This window comes from Equus przewalskii, chromosome 10 (genome assembly GCF_037783145.1).
Source record: "Equus przewalskii isolate Varuska chromosome 10, EquPr2, whole genome shotgun sequence".
Classification (NCBI taxonomy): Eukaryota; Metazoa; Chordata; class Mammalia; order Perissodactyla; family Equidae; genus Equus; species Equus przewalskii.
In genome coordinates this window covers 6,053,370-6,073,729 of record NC_091840.1, presented here as the reverse complement: position 1 = coordinate 6,073,729, position 20,360 = coordinate 6,053,370, and the positions used below count along the sequence as shown (strand labels likewise).

General features: G+C 44.2%; 1 protein-coding gene across 1 annotated transcript in view; it reads right to left on the bottom strand.

The window, feature by feature from the left end:
• Positions 1-797: 797 nt before the first annotated feature.
• SRP68 (signal recognition particle 68) overlaps positions 798-20,360 on the bottom strand; it is a 33,627-nt gene continuing 14,064 nt past the window's right edge. The window contains exons 9-16 of the mRNA XM_008542292.2: positions 12,723-12,821; positions 10,286-10,350; positions 6,869-7,025; positions 5,859-5,953; positions 4,691-4,820; positions 2,920-2,995; positions 2,425-2,477; positions 798-1,953 (exon numbers count right to left, since the gene is read on the bottom strand). Of these exons, the coding sequence (XP_008540514.1) occupies positions 1,726-1,953; positions 2,425-2,477; positions 2,920-2,995; positions 4,691-4,820; positions 5,859-5,953; positions 6,869-7,025; positions 10,286-10,350; positions 12,723-12,821 (903 nt within the window). The 3' untranslated portion in view covers positions 798-1,725. The remainder of the gene's footprint in view (positions 1,954-2,424; positions 2,478-2,919; positions 2,996-4,690; positions 4,821-5,858; positions 5,954-6,868; positions 7,026-10,285; positions 10,351-12,722; positions 12,822-20,360) is intronic.

The window sequence follows — 20,360 nt, the reverse complement described above, 5'->3', positions numbered from 1 at the left end:
TGCGTCTGAGGACAGAAGGAGCTTCTCCAGCCCCTGCCTCATCTCCGCAGTGCCACAGATACTGGCACAGGCAGGCTGGAGGACAGCCCGCGTGGTGGGGCCTTGAACTGGGTTCTTGGCGCTGGAGGACAGCGCAGCTGTGGCTGTAGCCAGGTTAGCACAAGACCAAGGTGAGAGACGCAGAACCAGAATCACAGCCCTCGTGCTGCAGAGTCCACTGGGGAGCTGGGGGTGGGCAAGGAAAAGGATGAAGGCCCTCAGTGCTCCCGCAGCCTGTTAGGGACACTACCTGAGCCTTTGGGACCAAAATCCAGGACCTCACCCAAGATCATCTATGCTATGTCTTCAGAGGGAGGGAGGGAGGGAGGATACCTCTAAATTGTATGGCATAGACATGAAACTTTTAATTAAAAAAATATATATATCTCCATTTCCTGAGGCTATTTGACCCAAAGCAAATCCCGGGAGGAGAAGAGATCACATCCCTCTATCTTGAGTCCTTGACAATATTCCATTCTAAGAAAGCAGTCTGATTTATCTTCCTCCCACCCTCTTTCAACCTCCGGCAATCCCTTTCTGCAATTCATTGGGAAAACAACAGGCACCATCGTGCCCACAGCAGGATTCCATCTTGAAATAATGTTCTCAGATCTTTAACCATTCAACTTCTCTTCAGGCCGGTCTAGTCAGCTCCATGTCCGAACCACACGTAAGCCGCATTTCCCAAGGGGGATTTTCTTTCCTGTGGGACAAGTGAGTTTCCCTTTCCAAAGGGATTCAGAGGTTTCAGGTACATCTCATGTTTAAAATCACTTTTATTCCTTGCTTTCTTACATTGCTTTTGTGACTTATCATTGATGCTATAATAGAAATAAAAAAGGGCACTAAGGAAAAAGTAAAGGGGTAAGGAAGGAAACTCATTAAAATATAATGGTATCTAAAAACTACAGATTGGAAACTCTTTAGAAACAGCGCCTCTAACACTCCCTTATTTGGCTTCAGACATACCCGCATTGCCAAGAATTCAGGATACACTTGACATGACAGGATCATGCAACAAGGTCCCCAAAGAGAACTGGGACCAGGCGAATGAGAGCATGTAAAAAAATGGGCACAGTTTCCAGCATCTTTGCCTTTTAATATAAGATTTGTTTTCATCATTTCTGAGTGTAACATATTTCTTCTAAAAATAGAGCTCTTTGCTTGTTCTGAAACTTCTTAACTTTCACTTGGAAGTGGAGGGGAATAAGGCTGACTGTAACTCTGGGGTGGCATTGCCAATGTCTCCTAGTCACAGACAAACTTTTCAAGGGAGTCTGGATGCTCACAACAAGGATGACTTCATTGCAAATCCATGGTACTGAAGAAACATGACAAAACATTCCGAGCCCCCATCTGTGGCTGGTGTGGACCCCCAAAACACATGACTGACCAAAGGTAATCAGTCGCAGTTCACACGGGACCAGATGGCAGTGGCCCCTCCCCCAGGAGGTACGGACAAAGGGACCCCGCACACATCTCCCAGATGCCAGGGCGCCCTTCTAGCACCCTGGTTAAGAATGTGAGGGCACAAACACACGAGACATAGGGACGCAGGGCTGAGGATGTTACACTTCCGCCCTGAGCCAACGCAGACCTGCATTTACTATCATGGAACTTGCTGGGGTTTTCTCACAATATAGACTACGAGTCAGGATCGCCCCCTGCCCCCAAGGAAGAGCCTGGTTAGCTCCTGAATCCAAAGATGCCCTTGATGTATCCAGTGAGGCCACTCTTGGTCTTCTGCTCCAACTTGTCCTCAAGGGGTGGGAAAGCCACATGGTTGAGGGCCAGGTCAAAGAATAAAGGCTTGCAAGGGATGGGCTGGAATCCTGGCGGGAAGTGCACGAGGTTGGCTTGCTTGGTGACAAGGGAAGGGTCCAGGCAGAATGTCTCAAACCGTTCAACCAGAGGCTGCAATCAATCAAAGGGAGGAAGCCAGGCGTTAATCACAGACCATGAGTGGAATATGCACCATGCGCTGAGTGCCCAGTTCAGAGCCTGCATGTGCTGCCTCACTCAATCCCACAAACCTCCTGTGATGCAGTGCTGTCATGCCCCCATTTTATAGTTGAGAGTCACTGAAACCTAGAGAGGTTAAGAGGCGGGTGGGCTGGGATTAGGGCATGGGCCTGTTAGACGCTGAAGTCAGAGCTCCCAGCCAGCTGTGACACTCTGCATAGCAACAGGTTCCTAACCTCCTTATTTGTCATCTAGATGACACCTAACAAACTTTATACAGGCAGCTTTCAGGTCTGAGTAAAAGAGAGGGAAGTAGGGTGTTTCCTTAGAAATTAAGGGTCCTCTGTTCTACAAATGAGTACACATGCCTAGTGAGTTATGGGTCCTACTCTGTATTCCTGAAAAGCCACAGCCCAGACTTACCTTATTGTCCTTGACTTGGGAGGAAGTCTCTGTCTGGTGGGAGTCACTTGCATCTGAAAGTTTCACAGGGATTCAGTAAGAGCAGGAACGTAATACACTACGCAAATGACACCCATCACATGTATGGCTTCTAAATCCCAAGAGCAAAGGCAGCCAGCATGGAGGGAAAGTAGCCCGCTCCCTCCTGGGTCCACACTCTGCTGGGAAGTAGTGCAGATAAACAGGCGGTAAACCCCAGACCAATGCTGTCCACGCAGGGAAGCCAGCACGGCCGTGTGGGAGCAGGCACAGTACAACAGTGCCCCTCTAAATCCTTCCACACAATCTGATGCTGCAATGTGGCAGAAGCAATGGCAGGGAAAAATAAAACTCTTACAGATTAACCCAAACAACCCCTTTCAATCTTAAAACAGTAGTGTAGGGGGTAGGAGAGAAGAGGAACAGAAGTAAAGGGAAGTTTGGGAATACAAGCAGCAAAAGCAGCAGGGGGCTCACCAAGGATGGCCGCTGCCTGCAGAGAGCACTTTTCCGACCTCACTTGCGTGATGAGCTCTTGCATGTCAGGCAGGTCCTGTAACGATTCGGAAAACGCATACTCAAGAGCTGGGGCCAGGCCAGAGCAGCACACCAAACTAACCTAATCAAGCTGAGTGGTCCCACTGGCATTTTCACAGGATTTTAGACTTTTTAAATGGTTCTCCCTACTAAACAAACAAACAAAACTAGCCTGTTTCAAATGGGAAAAGCGATGCCATGGCTTAAGGAATAATGCCTTTAGATAGTAGCGATGATAATGATAATAATAATAAATAAATTGATCATACACTAACTGCATAATGGCCAGGCATTGCTCTGAGCAGTCCACACAATTGCTGTGTCCATCTTCGCCGTAATCCTGAGGTAGTCTGTACCCGTTTCACAGATGAGAAGACTGAAGCATAGAGAGGCCAAATAACGTGCCCAAAGTCACACTCCCGAGGGCCACAGAGCTGGGACAGAACCAGGCCATGTGCCTTCAGGGCCTACGCCCTTACCCACTGCGTCCCACCCATTCTATGACGGCGATGCAGTTCTCTTGCCTCAGTCTCTTACTTGGCAAAATTCAGAATGATCTGATAAGGTCTAGATGCTGCTGAATCCCTCACACCTCTATTTTCTGACATTTCTCCCAAAAATCATCCAGCACATTAGGTCGGATGGGCATTTGTAAACTGCCTCTGCTCTCTCCTGAGATGAAGTGTCTACACTGGGCTGCTGCCACATCCCGACGACACCCCACCACCCTGCTGCCGCCAGACTGGGTATCCACCCTGCGCCCACACCCCTCCTCTCCTTCCCGTCTCTCTGCCTCTGCTCCAGCACCTCTTCTTTGTATTCACAGGTGGCTCCTCACGCAAGTCTTGTGGCTACAACAAAACCACCAGCTCTTCAAGGCAGCAACCAAGTTTATCCTTCAACCAGAGCACAGTGCTGTTCCGAGCCAACGGGAAGAGCGCTAACAGCAGCAGCTCTCACACACTGGCTTGTGACTCCGTCAGTCACAGCAACCTTAGTGCGCTTCTCTAAACAGTCTCCACTCACAAAACACACACGGATTCTGTGGACCAGCCAGTGCTTTAAGAATCTCTGCATCACAACAGCCCACAAGCTTAAAAAGTCAGTCTGACAGTCAGTGAAATAAACCAAACTACCGAACATTTTAGATCAGCATGATCTAAAGCTTTGACGTATACCCACATTGCCTGGGGGTCTTGCTAAAATGCTGATTTTGACTCAGTAGGCCTGGGGTGGGGCCTGAGAGTCTGCCTTTCTAGCAAACTCCCAGACGCTGCTGCCGCTGGTCCAGGCACACTCTGTTCGGAAAGGCTTCTCAACTTGGCTGCATATTAGAATCATTGAGGGGCTTTAAAAAACTGCAATGCCCTTTCCAGACCCCACATCAATTAGAACAGAATCTCTGGGGGTGGAACGCAGACATCCATCTTTAAAAATCTTCCCAGGCGATTTCAACATGTAGCTGAGTCTGAGAACAGAACTTCAGGATTTTTTAGCCAGAGGAATGGTTCAAAGAGGCTTAGTACCTAAATCCTCCTCAGCCCTGGAACGTGGCCGTTGAGTTAGACAGCGTGCAGCTCCCTGGGACTTAGGGACATACCATGTCCCATGGCCAACCAGGCGGGACCAGCTTCAGAGGAGCCACAGCCCCTCCAGAGCCTCAGTGCACAACTTCCCAGGGCTTGGAAACAAGGAGAGGCCAACGACTCACCTTTAAGCTGTTCCTGAAGGGTCCAGCATCAGAACTTACTTCATTTGCATACTTCAGGACTCTGTCATACAGGACCAGGGCCTCACTCCACTTCTTCACCAACACATAGGACTGGGCAATGAAAAAACACCTGATGGAGAAGGCAAAAGAGCCAGAGTAGTCTCAAGCAACCATTACCCAAGACCAAGGCTTTCTTTGCAGTTTAGACTGAATTTTAAATTTGGAAACAGGTTTCTTAACCTCAGGATCACTGCAGGGCGACCTCAACATCCTCAATGTCCAGCTTTGCCTGGTTAACCTGCAGACTCTGCCTGCCGTCAGAGATGATACTGTAGTTCCAACACTGACCCACTGTCTTTTACCTACTGGCTGACTCTGCAAAGAAGGCGCAGTTCCCAAAAGGTGCATGGGGAGAACTGGGGCCAGGCAGGAAGGAGGAATGTTGCTTGGCTCAAACATAAATCCCACCCACGACGGCCCACACATCCACGTCACAATCGTTCTCTCTCTGCTCATCCTTTTTTCAAAAACCAAATCCAAGAAATCGCTTTCTCATGGAAACTACTCCCCTGAGATCAACAGAGCCTGAGCACTACTGGCTCTTGACAAGACAGAGGGCCCACAGGAGCCAGGAGGAGGGCACGGTGAGCGAAGACCAGACACCCCACAGAGCCAGAGCGCGCTGGGCTGTGAGGGCCAGAAAAGGAAGGGTAAGAACACACGACTCTACTTTGCCGTTTTGTCTAGACCCCCATTTTGCTACACAGCCCACTTCCAAGTTATAAATAACATGATTCCTTTATAAAATGGAGAGGTTTAGCTTTCTCCTGGTTCAGTTCAGGTTTGGCTCTGGTTCTGTTAGTTAACACCTTTTCCAACACTTGTCCCTTTTCCCTGGGAGGAGGGCGGGGAGTGGAGGGAGAAGACATTTACTGTGCGTGCTCTCCGGCTCCCCCGACCTACCCAAAGAGCAGAGAAGGTACACTGGAAACGCCCGGCCACACCTTCAGCAGAGCTTTCCCTTGCACATGCTGAGTGGATCATCTCTCATCATGGGCAAGGTACTCACAGAGCCAGCAACCCAATCTTCCAGGGGACAGGATATGCTCCCAAGGCTTACAGACCCACCGGGCGGCAGAGGAAAGTCCATCCGCCCATAGGACCTTACCTGTAAGCCTTGTACACCAGGGTCTTGAGACCTATCTCCTTCTGGAAGGCTTTGTCCTCCTCTAAGCCAGGAAGCTGGAGCAATTCCACTAGATTCTGCACAACAGATGCAACAAGAAAACTCATGAACAAGAGGCCTCAGACTGAGGTTTCTTTTGGTGAGGGAGATTTGCTCTGAGCTAACATCCACTGCTAACCTTCCTCTTTTTTTGCTTGAGGAAAATCAGCCCTGAGCTAATATCTGTGCCAACCTTCCTCTATTTTGTATGTGGGAAGCTTCCACAGTATGGCTGACGAGTGGAGCAGGTCCGCGCCAGGGATCCGAACCCATAAGCCCAGGCCACCGAAGTGGAGTGTGCGAACTTTAACCACTTGGCCGTGGGGCCAGCCCCAAACTGAGTTTTTAACAGAAGACTTTGTAACAACAGACAAGGGTGAAAAGAAGAGCCTTGGCTTGAAATAATGAGGAAAAGTCTGTGACAAGTGACTTGGCAGCAGCCACACCTGGTGTCACCTCTAACTCCCTCTCTGATACGGAAAGCTTACTTGTCCTTTACAACTCAGCTCACATCTCACCTCCTTCTTGAACCACCTCAGCTAGAGGGGATCTCTCCAGCTCTGAGCTTTCATTTCAGAGTAGCCCACTCATCTGACATCTAGAAAGACCCCCTGTTTATGTGCATTTCTCTCACAATCTTTCTCACTGACAAACTCCCAGTGGGCTGAGACAGGGTGGCCTCAGGTCTCAGGATGCTCCACAGCACGCAGGAGAGTCTCACACGCAGGTGAAGTGCTCAGTGAATGCCTGTGGGCTTACTAGTCTCTACATATCCACACATCTGAATGGCGGGTTCACAGGCCGCTGAACTAGTACAAGAACAAGACCTCTGTCTTTTACCAAGACACTAGCAGCTCCTGGTTGTCACAGCCCTTTCGCTATGCAAACTTAAGTCATTCTGTATCCAACACATGCAAAGGACAGGCCCTTGCTTTCCCATCCTCGAGAGTCACCTGTAGAATGATGTCATAGAGCCGGATCAGGTCCTGGGGCCGGGGGGAGCGCTTGCCATCATCTTCTGGCTGCGGCTGCAGCAGAGCTTTCTGGAGACCTTTAGCCATGTTCTCATTACGCTTGATTGCTGTTGACAGCTTGATGTAGGTCAGGTAGCTGGAATGTACCACATGTCAGCTCAGGTTATGCTCAGGGAAGCTGATGTTCTGGGAAGTGCACTGGACCACAGGTTGGGACTGACCTAGGGCAAGTGTGGGGGTGAGGGCACGTCGTGCAGCAGGGCCAGCTGGCTAGGGCCTCAAGTTCAAGGGGCCCTCCATTCTGGCTGCTGTCCACTGGCAAATTTGCAGGGGACCAGTATGAGACTTCAAGACAAAATTTGATTTTAGCTTGAATTACATCCTATTTCTATTTAAGAGCCACAGAGCTACTAATTTCAGAGGACATTGCTAGTCCTTAAGATGATTCATGGATGGGAAGCTAGTTCCTGGAACAAGGACTAGTTAACTGCCTGGCCCACAGTGTAAGGACAGAATGCTTGCCTGACAGCTCCTCCTACTCATCTGGTGACCTTCTCTTCTCAGAAAATACTGAGGGACAGTCTCTTTGGATGGTTGTGCATATTAAACATGTATATGGGAGACTATGCATGATGCCTGCTCCTTTTAGCTATACCACCTGGAAAGTTCCTTTAATATGTGGGAATAAAAAGATGGCAACTATTTAAAAGTCTGTTTAAGAAGGGTGTAGGCCTCCAGATCCCCATCTTACTCTGACAGAAGGCTGGAGCATCCTTGGGAGAGGACAGAGCCTAGGGATGGGGGACACAGGCATAGCTGAGGTTGGAGGCTTCATAATGAACATGGGGATTAAGGGACTGTCAAGTTCTGAGTGCTGACCTAGCTGCCCCACCCTCTCCTACTCAGCTTCCAGAACAAGAGCAGCCTGGTGTATTCCAGGGATCTGACCAGCCCAAGAAAAAAATTCAAGTTTTTGGAGTTGGGGTCCTTTGTGGACGGCCAGAGTCAGAACGCCTACAGGGAAGCCCAGAAGTGATGAGCTCCACACATGTCTGTAGAGCTCCCACCAGACAAGCCACATTATCTTTAACAGAAGTGGATGACTAAGGATCACCAGACATTTAAGGAAAATATCTAACAAGATGAAGAGGCCAAAACTGAAAGGGGAAAAAAAAGCAAGTTGGAACAACCAGACTTTGCAAGGAGAAGAAAACTTCGGAAAACTATTATAAAGAACCTCAGAAAGATAAAGGAAGACTCTGTGGTCATGAAATTAGGAGATGCTATATTCAAAAAATAATATTCAGGGGCTGGCCCGGTGGCACAGTAGTTAAGTCATGTGCTCTGCTTTGGTGGCCTGGATTCACCAGTTTGGATCCCGGGTGCGGACCTATGCACTGCTTATCAAGCCATGCTGTGGCACGCATCCCACACCTAAAATAGAGGAAGATGGGCACAGATGTTAGCTCAGGGCTAATCTTCCTCAAAAAAAAAAAAATAATAATATTCAAAAAGAAAACGAACAAGCTCTCAAAAATTAAAACAGCAACAAAAATGAGAAAGCCCATATAAGAGTCGGATGGGAGGTCAAGAGGGGTCAGGGTGTAGAGTGGGAGTGGAGGGCTACAGTGGAAAGTGGTATAAAATACTTAAATCCTCAAATCAAGAAGTAGCAACAGACACGTCATCTAGAGACATCAATGTAAATAACAAAAGAATTTGTTTAAAAAGAATTAAAAGTGCCTGCTTCGGAGAAATGAGAGAGAAGGTCAAGAGATGGATTTTCTTAAAGCTTTGCGGAAAAATCAGACTCTCGAAACAAAGTAATCATTATTCACAGAGTGGCAGAGGAATTTAGATACATCTTTACAAAGTTTTATTAAAATACAAGAGTTACCTGATTCCTAACTTCAATTTACCCCAAAGCTGGCCTTGAAATCCTAACTGAAATCCATGATCGTGATACTAGCCAGATCTGAAGCGGGAGAACGGATCCAAGGGCATGGGGGCTTCACGGATTGAAAGCTTCCCGAGCCTTGCTGAAGCCCTCGGGGTCTTTTCAAGGCTACAGAGCTGGATAGCTCCTGACTGACTCCGTGTGGCTACTAACTACGAGCTCGTCTCTTAAATTCCCAGAGCCTCATCTTTCTCAGAGGCTTGTTGAAACACAGGACATCTAAGTGCCATTCTTGCTGATATCCCACGCATCTGAGTCATCTGGCAGTCAATTTGACATTCCTGTAATACCAAATTCCCTAAGAATGGAGATTAAGGTAGGGGGAGAGGAGTTCTTGTGGTTTTGTTTTTATAAAGAAGGGAGGGGGTAGGGGGGTGGCTGAAAATATTGCCAGGTTCACTAAAAAGTTACTAGTAGTAACTAAGAAATTAAAATTTCAAGGTCACACGGAAAAAAAAATCAGATAAGAAGAGGAGTTTTCCTTCCCAAGTAATTTTATTTCTTCCCAGGAAGTTCCAAAAATGTCACTCTTCCTTCCTCCTTTCTTCTGTGAAACAAAATAATCCACCTTTAAAAAAAAACCTAAACTTGGCAAGGTAATTTAAAAATGTATATGAAAGAGCAAAGGGACAAAAACAGTCAAGATACACCTGAGGAGAAAGCTGGTGGGGGGGGAACTGCTCTGCCAGATGCCCAGACTTACGGCACAGCTGCAGTAATTCACTGTGCTGGCTGAGGAGAAAGCTGGTGGGGGGAGCTGCTCTGCCAGATGCCCAGACTTACGGCACAGCTGTAGTAATTCACTGTGCTGGCTGGTGTAAGGACAGACGAATAATCAGCGGAGCAGAAGAGAGTCCAGAAAAAGAGCAGGCAAGGAGAAAACAGAATGGATGCCTGATGGAGCTGGCAGTGCACACCAGCAGAGAAAGGACAGAGCACTGGAACAATCCATCATCCTCATGGAAAAAGGTGAAGCAGAGCTTTACCTGACTCAAAAATAAACTCCAGATGGAATTAAACTTGAGTTGATACTGAACTTAAATGTGGAAGGTACAATGTAAGTGAGAACACAGAGGAGGAGAACTTTAGGAGCTTGGCACAACAAGGAGTGGTGAGCTGTAGAAGAGGGGGAGGAATCGACCAGGGTGGGGCCACAGGGAGTTTCAAAGTTATTGGTTGCATTCCAGTTCTTAAACCGTATACAAATTTTCAATTATATATATATTAGAATTATTATTCTAATAACTAGAATAATAATTAGAATAATAATTCTAATAATCACAAATGCAGTATATACACTCATAAAATGTACAAAGATATATTAGTATTATTTATTACATATTAAATTATAAATTAAAACATACACAAACACTAAACACACTCTTTTTTTCCCAATGATGTATTTCACAATGTGAAAGAGTAAAAAATTACCCCCTTACCTGTGCAAGTATTGAAGATTAGATACCTTCCCCGACTCCCCTTCAAGGGTGTAATCTCTCTGTTTCTGCAGAAAGTGAAAAAGGTAAAGCTAAAACAACTGATCCAATCCTTGGCTCTGACCACTGCCTTTAGTGGTATGGTCCCCAGTGTGCCCTGGAACACGTGCATAGACTCTAATAAGTTAGGGGCCCTCAAATATGAAAGATCTACTGGATATTCTAGCAACAGGGTTGCTCAGTTGCCACCGGCATCTAAAAACTGGACTTGAGTAAGAGAATTCAGAGTAATGGCCAGTAAGGCTTCCTGACCACTACTCCCAGTGTCCAGACCCGCAGCATGAACAGCAGACATTCCACGGTTCACTGCTCCCTTATCAGGTCTGTGCCTTAGATCCAAGTTCAGCCCCTTGTGCTGTCAGCTCCTACATTTTGTGCCTGGCTGAATAACGGCCCCCAAAGATGTCCATATCCTAACTCTGGAACCTGTGAAGATGTTACCTCACATGGTAGAAGAGCCCCTGCAGAGGTGATGAATTAAGGATCTTCTGATTAGCCTGGATTATCCAGGAGGGGCCCAATGTACTCACAGGCTCCTCAGAAGAGAGAGGCAGGAGGGTCAGTGATATAGAGAAGATACTGGGACTGATGCAAGGTCAGAGAGGAGAAAAGATGCTAGCTGCTGGCTTTGAAGATGAAGGAGCCAGGAGCCAAGAAATGTAGGTGGCCTCCAGAAGCCAGAAAACGCATTATCTGGAATCTGGAAATGGATTCTCCTCTAGGTTCCCCCAGAGCTTCCAAGGCTGCAAGGAACGCAGCCCCGAGAACCCATTTTAGACTTCCAACATACAGAGCTGTAAGATAATAAATGTGTGTTGTTTTAAGCCACGAAGTTTGTAGTAATGTTACAGCAGCACTAGGAAATGAATACATCTTGGTATCACCACATTCATTTCATTCTGTGAGGTGTCCCGGCAACTGCTGTGAATTCAAGGTGAATGATGGAGGCTGGGGCTCTGTGCGCCCCTGTTAAGAGGAGGATGGGAAGTGTAATAAACAAAAGCCGCTTAACGGGAAAAGGAAACAGGTGACTACAGCCTAACAAATATTTATTGAACATTTTATACTCAAACTACTGTGGCAGATGCTGAAAAAAATATATAGTTGCTTTTAAGGTGCTTACAATCTTGAGGAAATATAATGAAAAAGTAAATATAAAACAACATACAAAATATTAAAAGGCAATACTTAACTATCAAATAAAAATTACAGCTGCAAGTATGAGATATTCAGAAAAGGGAGATACCCTTGTGGGCTAGGAGGATGCAGGCAGGCTTCTCAGAGACGGTGAGCTATGAGCTGGACCGTGAAGAACAGGTGGGGTGTGGATTGGTGAAAAGGAGGAGGGAGGATGAGCCAGGTGTGAGGAGTGGAAGGAGAACAGTGTGAGGAATGCACTGAGGGAGCACAGGCATATTAGGACGGTGAGTACAACAGGTTGAGGCAGAGGCCTCAGAGGGAAGCAGGGAAGCACAGCGCTGGAAATGGAGGCTGGAAACCGACGGGGGAAGGCGTGTGCGTGCACAGCTCAAGGAGTCTGAACTGCATCTGCCAGACCAGTGGTCTCTAAAGCAGGGTGCACACAACCCAACGAGTGTGGGTGTAAGAAGAAAACTAGAACTTCTATTTCTATTTACCTCATTCCTAAAAATTTTATTTTAATGCGTTTTATATATTACAAATCAGTTAAATAAGGTATATTATTTACAAATAAACATAGCAGAGGTGCATGCTCAATTTTACTTATGAGGTGCATTATCCTAAAAGTTGGGAGACCATTGCCCTAGACTTAGTGGAATCCCTGGGCTTGTCATAATTAGACAGTGAGATGGGATCTAGAAAGATTCAATTTGCTTCTGGCAAGGAAGGCTTGGAGAAGTGAAGCGAGACCAAGGTAGGAAAAGCAGCCAGGAGACCTTTGTAGTGGTTTAGGCATAAGAAAAAGGGCTAATTAGAAACAGGAGGAATGGACAAGGGGCAAGAGCAATTACAAAGGGAGAATAAATAGGGTTTTTGGTGATAGAGAATAAAGAGACAAAAATGGCTCTGAGGTTTTCAGCCTAGAGGCCTGAATGAATCAGTGACGTTATTAGAAAAAGGGAGCACAGGAGAAGTCCACCTGGAGACATGAATTTGAGACCAAAGGCTTAACAGTTAATATATGAAACCATTAGGAGGAACAGGATAGAGAAAATGATTTCTCAACTTGATGGCGGCCAGAGGCTTTTGTTATTTGTTAGCCAGTCGCCACACCTAAAAAAACCCAGTGACTAAGAGTTAATGCACTCAGACCACTGGGACCCCACCTGAGAAGGAGACACGCAGACTGAGGAGGGCCTCAGCCCAGAGCAAGAGCCAGTGGCTCAGCTGACAGTCCTACCTGATCTGGCTTGAGCTCTTCCCGAACCGCCTGGATGGCGTCCCGACACTCGCTGAGCATGGATTCAAACAGACGCTCCTTGGTTTCTTCACTTTCAGCCTAAACAAAGGCAGAATGCAGTAGCAGATTTTGAGTGAGCCATAGTATTCTGACGGGATGAGAGCAGAACAGCGCTCTGCCTCCCCCCATTACACGTGAACACAAATATCCAATCAAAAACCACCCCAAATCAGAAATCATTCCAATTGTTACCATTCTCCACCACACAAGATTTTTCTTACAGTCTTATTCAGTAGTCATATGGAAATGGGGATTTTATATATACACATGTATAACAGGAACATACTGAAAAAGTATCTGTATGACTGATCTGAAGCTGTCAGGCAACAGATGCCTGAAATCTTTTCCTATCATAGAACTTTCTACTACTTTCCTCCAACCTTCTACCTCTGCTCAACACCTGCACCTGCATCCCTAGAGGGCCCTTACAGACTAGATTTGCCTCACACCGAAGGACGGCAGAGCAGAAGTTTCTTTTCCTTTTTCTCTCCAGAACAAACTATCTTCAGCTCTTCTGTATGTCAGCAGAATTACCCTTACAAATGCACCCAACAGACTTGAATACACGGAATTTTTTAGGTCCAAGCACATGAGCAACATTGTTTTAATCAACACCCAATCAAAAATAGATTTCTCCTAAATATCATAGAGGTTTTCTTCACCACAGAAATTCTCCACTTGGATATTCCACATGGCTATGCTGAGGACATTTTTGGGCAGACAAGGTTGACAAGCACTTGATGACAGTCTTTACAAGGACAGGGCGTCACCCCTCTGTTAGCCAGCTGGGATAAGAGAAAAAGTGATTCATTAACTGAATACCTGCCAAACCACATTATCACTCTAAAGAATCTGACTGAGCAGGTGGGAATGGATGAAAGGCAGAAAGGAGACGAACTTGTGTTACTGGCAGACCCACTGTGACATTAAAACATCAACATTCCATTATTATGTTTGACTTTCCACAGAAACTAACGTCCAATATGTTCTCTTAACATTCCACTGACCTCTAAGAAAGCCCAAAAGAAAACCCAGTACTGCCCACTCCTTCAAGAGGTGGGTGGTAGGGGCTTAAAAAAATACCTTTTCTTCTCTTAAGAACTCTTGTGTTTTCCCTAGTTCCCAGTGTGAAAAACTTCCTTGTAAATTACCCAATATAAATCAAATACACTTTTCTATTTATAAGTTACTTGACTTTCTTGTTGTTCACTAACTTAGGAATGAATCGGGGGCACAGTCATTCTGTAAATCCACAAAGGGAAACATGCCACCATAAACTCACTGAAACACAGAGCAGCATGTCCAACAGACTTTTCTGCAGTGATACAAACGCCCTGTATCTGCACTCTCCAACACGGCAGTCGTCAGCTACATGTGGCTACCATGCACTTGAAATTTTAATTCATTCAAGTTTAAACAGCCGTACGTGTTCAAGCGCCTGCTGGACTGGCCAGTGCAGCTCTAGAGAAACACACTTCACACTAACCACTGTTAGGCACCTCGAGTTAGCAAGATGCTTTATACTCATTTAATCAAACTCACTGGCTAAATTTTTCAAAGTCCTAATCCTGTGGAACGAGGCAGCTGTACAGCAGTTAACAACTGGAATGAGATCGTGGACAGGACAGACATGCACCAGAGCCACAGCAGTAGCAGGCAGGATGAACTCCCACGCCAGTTCCGATGCCATGCGATCCAGCAAATATGCCACCAACACCCTTTTTAAGATGGGTGGGGCTCAGTGGTTAGGGCCCTTTTTAAGATGGGTGGGGTTCAGCAGTTGGGGCAATGGGTGTAGAAGTAAGAAAAGAGCAAACTTGGTTTTACCAGCTACACAGGCTCTGTCTCCTTTACTGTAGGGAGGGTATGGCTCAAATGAAAAACATAAAATGATGCTAAAATGCTAAACCTCTTTACTGCCAGATATGTTCCCTTTGAATAAGGAAACGTCTGCATAAGCAGACTTTCCCACTGCTCCTGCAAAATTCTAAGTTCCACTGGAAATTTTACAAAAGTCCTAAACCACAATGAAGGAAAAAGCCTGACTGAAGGGGAGGACTTCAGTTGGCTGTGTTTTTTTTATGATGCCCACACTGCACAGTGATTCTAAGACCACGCAACTCTGGAGCAGAACTTCTCATGATGCCCCCTGGGCCAGGCAAAATGGCTCCAAACGGGAAACCTGAAACCCGCTTGCTTCTTACGCTCTTATTCTATAAACCTATCTTGGTGGACAAGATAATCCTGAAAGGACAACGGAACAAGAAACACCTCTTTCATAGAGGCAGAATTCCTCAGTGTCGACATGCAGACCTCCCAAGTCTGCCACTGTGCCACCAAGAACGTGCGCCTCCACACAAGCACAAACTCTCTGCAGAAGGATTCGTGGTCTGCCTGGACCTTTTCCCCAGGTGTGCCTATGACAGAGAGAATTCATAAACCTAGAAGCAATGTGTTACTCAATCCTGATGAATAAATAAAGAAATTCTAGATCAATTTTTCTAACACTTCCAACACTCCAGGATGTGCTTTTCTACTGACTGGTACAGAGGAAAATGAGCTGTGTGTGTCCTCAGGTAGAGACCCCTATTATGAAAAACAGAGTTCCCAGATTGTTTTCACTTGTCTACAAAAACTGCAGGAAGGCAGCGGTGCGACTGAGAGACACACAAGGCAAGTCTGACCACGTTCTCCACCACACCCGTAGGAGAACCAAGGGGATGGGCACCAAGCCTCACTCGGCCCACTGAGGTCTAGGAAAAAACACATGGAATCTAGTAAAGAAGGATCCAAACCTCACTTCAGAAGAGATTTTTTTGGGGGCCAGCCCCGTGGCCAAGTGCTTAAGTTCCCATGCTCTGCTTCGGCCGCCCAGGGTTTCACCAGTTCGGATCCTGGGTGCGGACATGGCACTGCTCATCAGGCCATGTTGAGGTGGCATCCCACATGCCACTACTAGAAGGACCCACAACTAAAATATACAACTATGTACTGGGGGGATTTGGGGAGAAAAAGCAATTAAAAAAAAAAGAATAGATTGTTTTTTCAAAGAAAAGGATAAATGGTCTCCCTTCCACTCAAACTTTAAAATATAACTTGAGGATAAGAATTATCAAACCTGCATACATTTTAAACCTGCCCTCCCCTACAAAAAGAGCTAACAATACCCTCACAATGCAACCACCAGAGACAATTCAGGTGTGATCAAGTATCAATAAAGCAAAATAGAAATAAATTACAAAGACAGACAATGTTAAAGACGTGAAGACTTAGTAAAGTTCGGCTAACGAGACTATGAACTTTGCACCTGGATTCTGGCAGCTGATTCTCAGCTCCAGTCTTTGTAGTCTAATATTTTATCTCCCTGAATCATTTCTTCCATGTTTTTCAGTAAACTACTGTTTTAGTATTTAAATGTCATAAAAACCTCTGCAAGCAAGCAATAAGCTGGGGCTATCAAATTCTTGCATTCCAGTTCCTAGAGGGTGGCAAATACCAATATTAGCTGGGCTAAGAGGCACTGAAATTAAAAGTCCTGTTTCTAAGGCATAGTTCTTGGTTTCCATGGCAGAGAACAACTCAACAAAATAATGAGAACCGGCAAGGTAGGTCAGGCCTATGTTATATCCAGCCAAAGAATCTGCCAGTGGCACCAAGGAGCAAGTGGTTCTTCTTGAGATTAACCTCAAATGGCCAAAGGACATTTTCCATATTTAATAACCCATGGTTCATTCAGTTCAATAGACATTTAATCTAAGAATTTAAAGACATCTAAGACTTAACTAAACTTTACTTGACAGAGTACTTAAATTATTTTACTGGCTTGATTTGGCATATGTGTAATATAGGACATCAGACACTTAAAACTCTTTTTAATGTTAAAATCTTACCAGATTCTCTGGGATTAATACACATTTTGTTTGATCTATCACATTATTTAAAGGTGTCTGATACTCAAGTGATCCCAATGTATTGTAAGACCCTTAAAACAACAGATAACCGTATTCACCAGAACTAGCACATTAACCTGGCATTTAACAGGAGATAACACTACAGACTCTACAAACATTAAAATAAGGGAATATTATAAACTCCATGTCAATAAATTCAACAACTCACATGAAATTAATACATTCCTTTTAAAATTAAAACACATCCAAACTGACACAAATGAAATAGGAAATCTAGGGGCTGGCCCCGTGGCCGAGTGGTTAAGTTGGCGCGCTCCACTGCAGGCAGCCCAGTGTTTCGTTGGTTTGAATCCTGGGCGCAGACATGGCACTGCTCATCAAACCACACTGAGGCAGCGTCCCACATGCCACAACTAGAAGGACCCACAACGAAGAATATACAACTACGTACTGGGAGGCTTTGGGGAGAAAAAGGAAAAAAAAATAAAATCTTTAAAAACAAACAAAAAAAAAGAAATAGGAAATCTGAATAGACCTCTAACTTGTAAAGAAACTATATTTGTTTAAAATGAGCAAAAATAATTTTAAAAACCTTCCTAGAAAGAAAACTCCAGGCCCTATGGTTTCACTGGTGAATTATAACAAATATTTAAGGGGAAAAAATACCAATATTACATAAACTCTTTCAGAAAACTGAAAGAAACCTCTCCAAACTTGTTTTATGAGATGTGTGTAACCCTGAAAAAGACATTAGGAGAAAGGAAAATTATAGGCCACTTTTCCCCATGAAAATAGATGCAAAATTCTCAAAGCATTAACAAATCAAATGCAGCAATATATGAACAGTACAATATACCATAACCAAGTGTGGTTATCCCAGATATGCAAGGATTGTTTAACACTGAAAATTTATCAATGTAATTCACTATGCTAACAGGCTTCAAATATTCTTCCCCCTTCAAGCCTTTATCTTTCTAAATGGAAATATCTGAAACTGTCCTCATATGGTGTCTTCCAACCCCATGATTTCATACACTCTTCAAACACTCCATGGTATCTTGTGGAACAGCAATTAAAAACTCATACAACATTCCTAGTGTACCTGTACCTCATAATTTTTTACTGGGTCAGGAAAAGCCTTATGTTAGGTTTCCTAATGACCCAATGTGACTGAGGAGCAACTACATTTAGCAATAGAAGTCTAGAAGTCTTCGGTAGCTGGGGCAGGAAACCTCAGATACTGATCCTGACTTACCTTCAACATAAAATCTTGAATGAACCCTCCATGGATCTGCATAAAACATGTCCATGGCAAGGGCTGTGACTCTTGAGCGTAGGAGCACTTGTAAGTTTTTACATTTAACAACTGAAGCAATGTAAGTAACACATAGAGATAATGGGCTTAAAGGGATGCTGGAGAGCTTTAGAAAACGCTACCACCACACAAAAACGCATCACCTTCATTACTGAGCTTTTACACTGCAAGGAGCTGCTTATTGAAGGACTGTTTTCATCTTGATAAAGACCTTAAATACCGTAACAAAACACAGCATGTGAGAAAAAACCCAAACTGTCAAATACAGTCAGATTCTTTTGCTCTCCCTCCACTTCACTTTTTTGGGCCGGTGCTTAATAATAAACAAAAGCTTTAAAATAAACATCTTCTCCATTAACCCAAGATTGAAAATTCTTAATTTAAATAACTCTATTTAATCAGAAAAGAGGTTAAACATATATTTTAAATCTATATGGTATTCTCACTTTAGGCAATTTATTCTATAACAGTAATCCAAAATATGGGAAAATCCACCAAAGATTCATTATATCATTGTTTATAGTACTTGCAAACTGTCTAGAATGCAAACGTCCAATGAGAGACTGCTTTGATTAAACAGCATTTACGAAGTTCCACCGACTGTTTTTGTGTGTATTGAAGATGGATATTAAACAGAACGTATTTAACCACATAAACATGCACACTGAAGATGAGGTGCAAACGCAGAACTAGCAGCAGCTGTGTTGAGAGACAGACTTTGAGTATCTCCTTTTTCATCTATTAAAGGGTGGAATAATGTCGCTGTCCTTTCTTGCCAACGTCATCAAGATTTTGGCCACTCTTGAACTGCTTTAGAACGGGTGGCTATGACCTGGAGATCCAGAAGTCGATCCTCCAACTATACTAAAATTCAAGTTGAAGAGTAATCCTTTCACAAACGTGCACAAAGCTCAACTGGTCATCACACGATTGAAGTGATCTTCAGTTTTAAAAGCAATGGCTTCACGGGCAGTTGTACAATGTTTTTGGTTTAATTTAGCACAAACTAAATTCTTTTATGACTAAGGCAAAAAGACCTCCCCAAAATAGGTTTTTATTCTCTAATTATGTGTAAAGAGAAAGATAAATTCAGATAAAACATTCCTGTATCTTCTCTCACGTGGGAAACTCCCCTTTCCCTGATTGTTGATTACATCCTGAACTGGAGATGACTCCCCCGCCAAAGACTATTTGTTTCAATTAAGGGTCTACTTATTCAGTCTTTACCTGCGGCCCAGGACGCTGCTTATGTACTTTGTTAAGTGAAATTACATTTAGCTATTCTTCAAAGCCAAATAAAATGATCCTGTTACTAGCCTTCCTGATGAATCTAACAGGGCATGTGAAAAGTTCAAGGAACACGAGCTTTGGAGTCAAAAGGGCATGGTTTTAAATGCAAGCATTCCTTTCTATCAGCATATGGCTGTGGGCAAGTTATATAGTCTCTCTGAGACCAGTTTTCCCATCTGTAAAATGAGAGTATCATTCACCCCATAGAGTTAAAAAGATAAACACATTAAAGCATTAAGCAGTGTATCCAGGACATTAAGGAGGATCATTACCTCCCTTTGCCCATCTCTGTGGTGTCTCTGTCTAGGTGATCCCAAAGTATTTAAAAAATATTGTGAAATGATTTGTAAGAACACAAAAAATCCTTACAACATGTTAATAAAAACAGGATACAAAATCAGATATCAGTATAATTCTAACAAGTAAAAAAATACGTATCTTATGACTATGAAAAAGACTAAAAGGAAATAATTTCTTCTCCTTTTACTACAATGCAATATGAATGAAGATGCACAGGAAGCAGGACTATAGATTGAGCTCTTAAAAATATCATTTACATGTTTTAAACTTTAAGCTGAATAATTTTTTTAAATTAATAAATGTTAGCTTTTCTTGTCCTTTATCTGATATATGTCTGTGGCCCCATTCCTAAGGAGCCCCCATTTAATTTGCCCCTATGGGCCTCCCCCTACCCCTGTTCTAGCCAGAATTCCTGCCCCATTGTCACTAATGGCAGTTCTTTCAGCATGTATCACTTTAAAACAAAAGAATTAACCCAATCGCATGATCTAAATGGTTGCCACCAGAGCCCTAGTCCAAAAGAGATACTGCCATAGAATAGTGCCAATGAAATGCTCTCAAAAAGTTTCTCAGTCTTTCAGTTTAAGGAAAAAAAATCAACTTTGTGGTATCGTTCTAGTCTTCTATCCTTCAAGCAAATAAAAGGGAAATGAGAGGGGCAATATGCAACACAAAGATACAAAGAATTCTTCCATAGTTCAAAGCTGCCCCCAACCCAAAATAGCTATTTTGGAACAAGTCACTGAAAAGTTTGGATGCTTA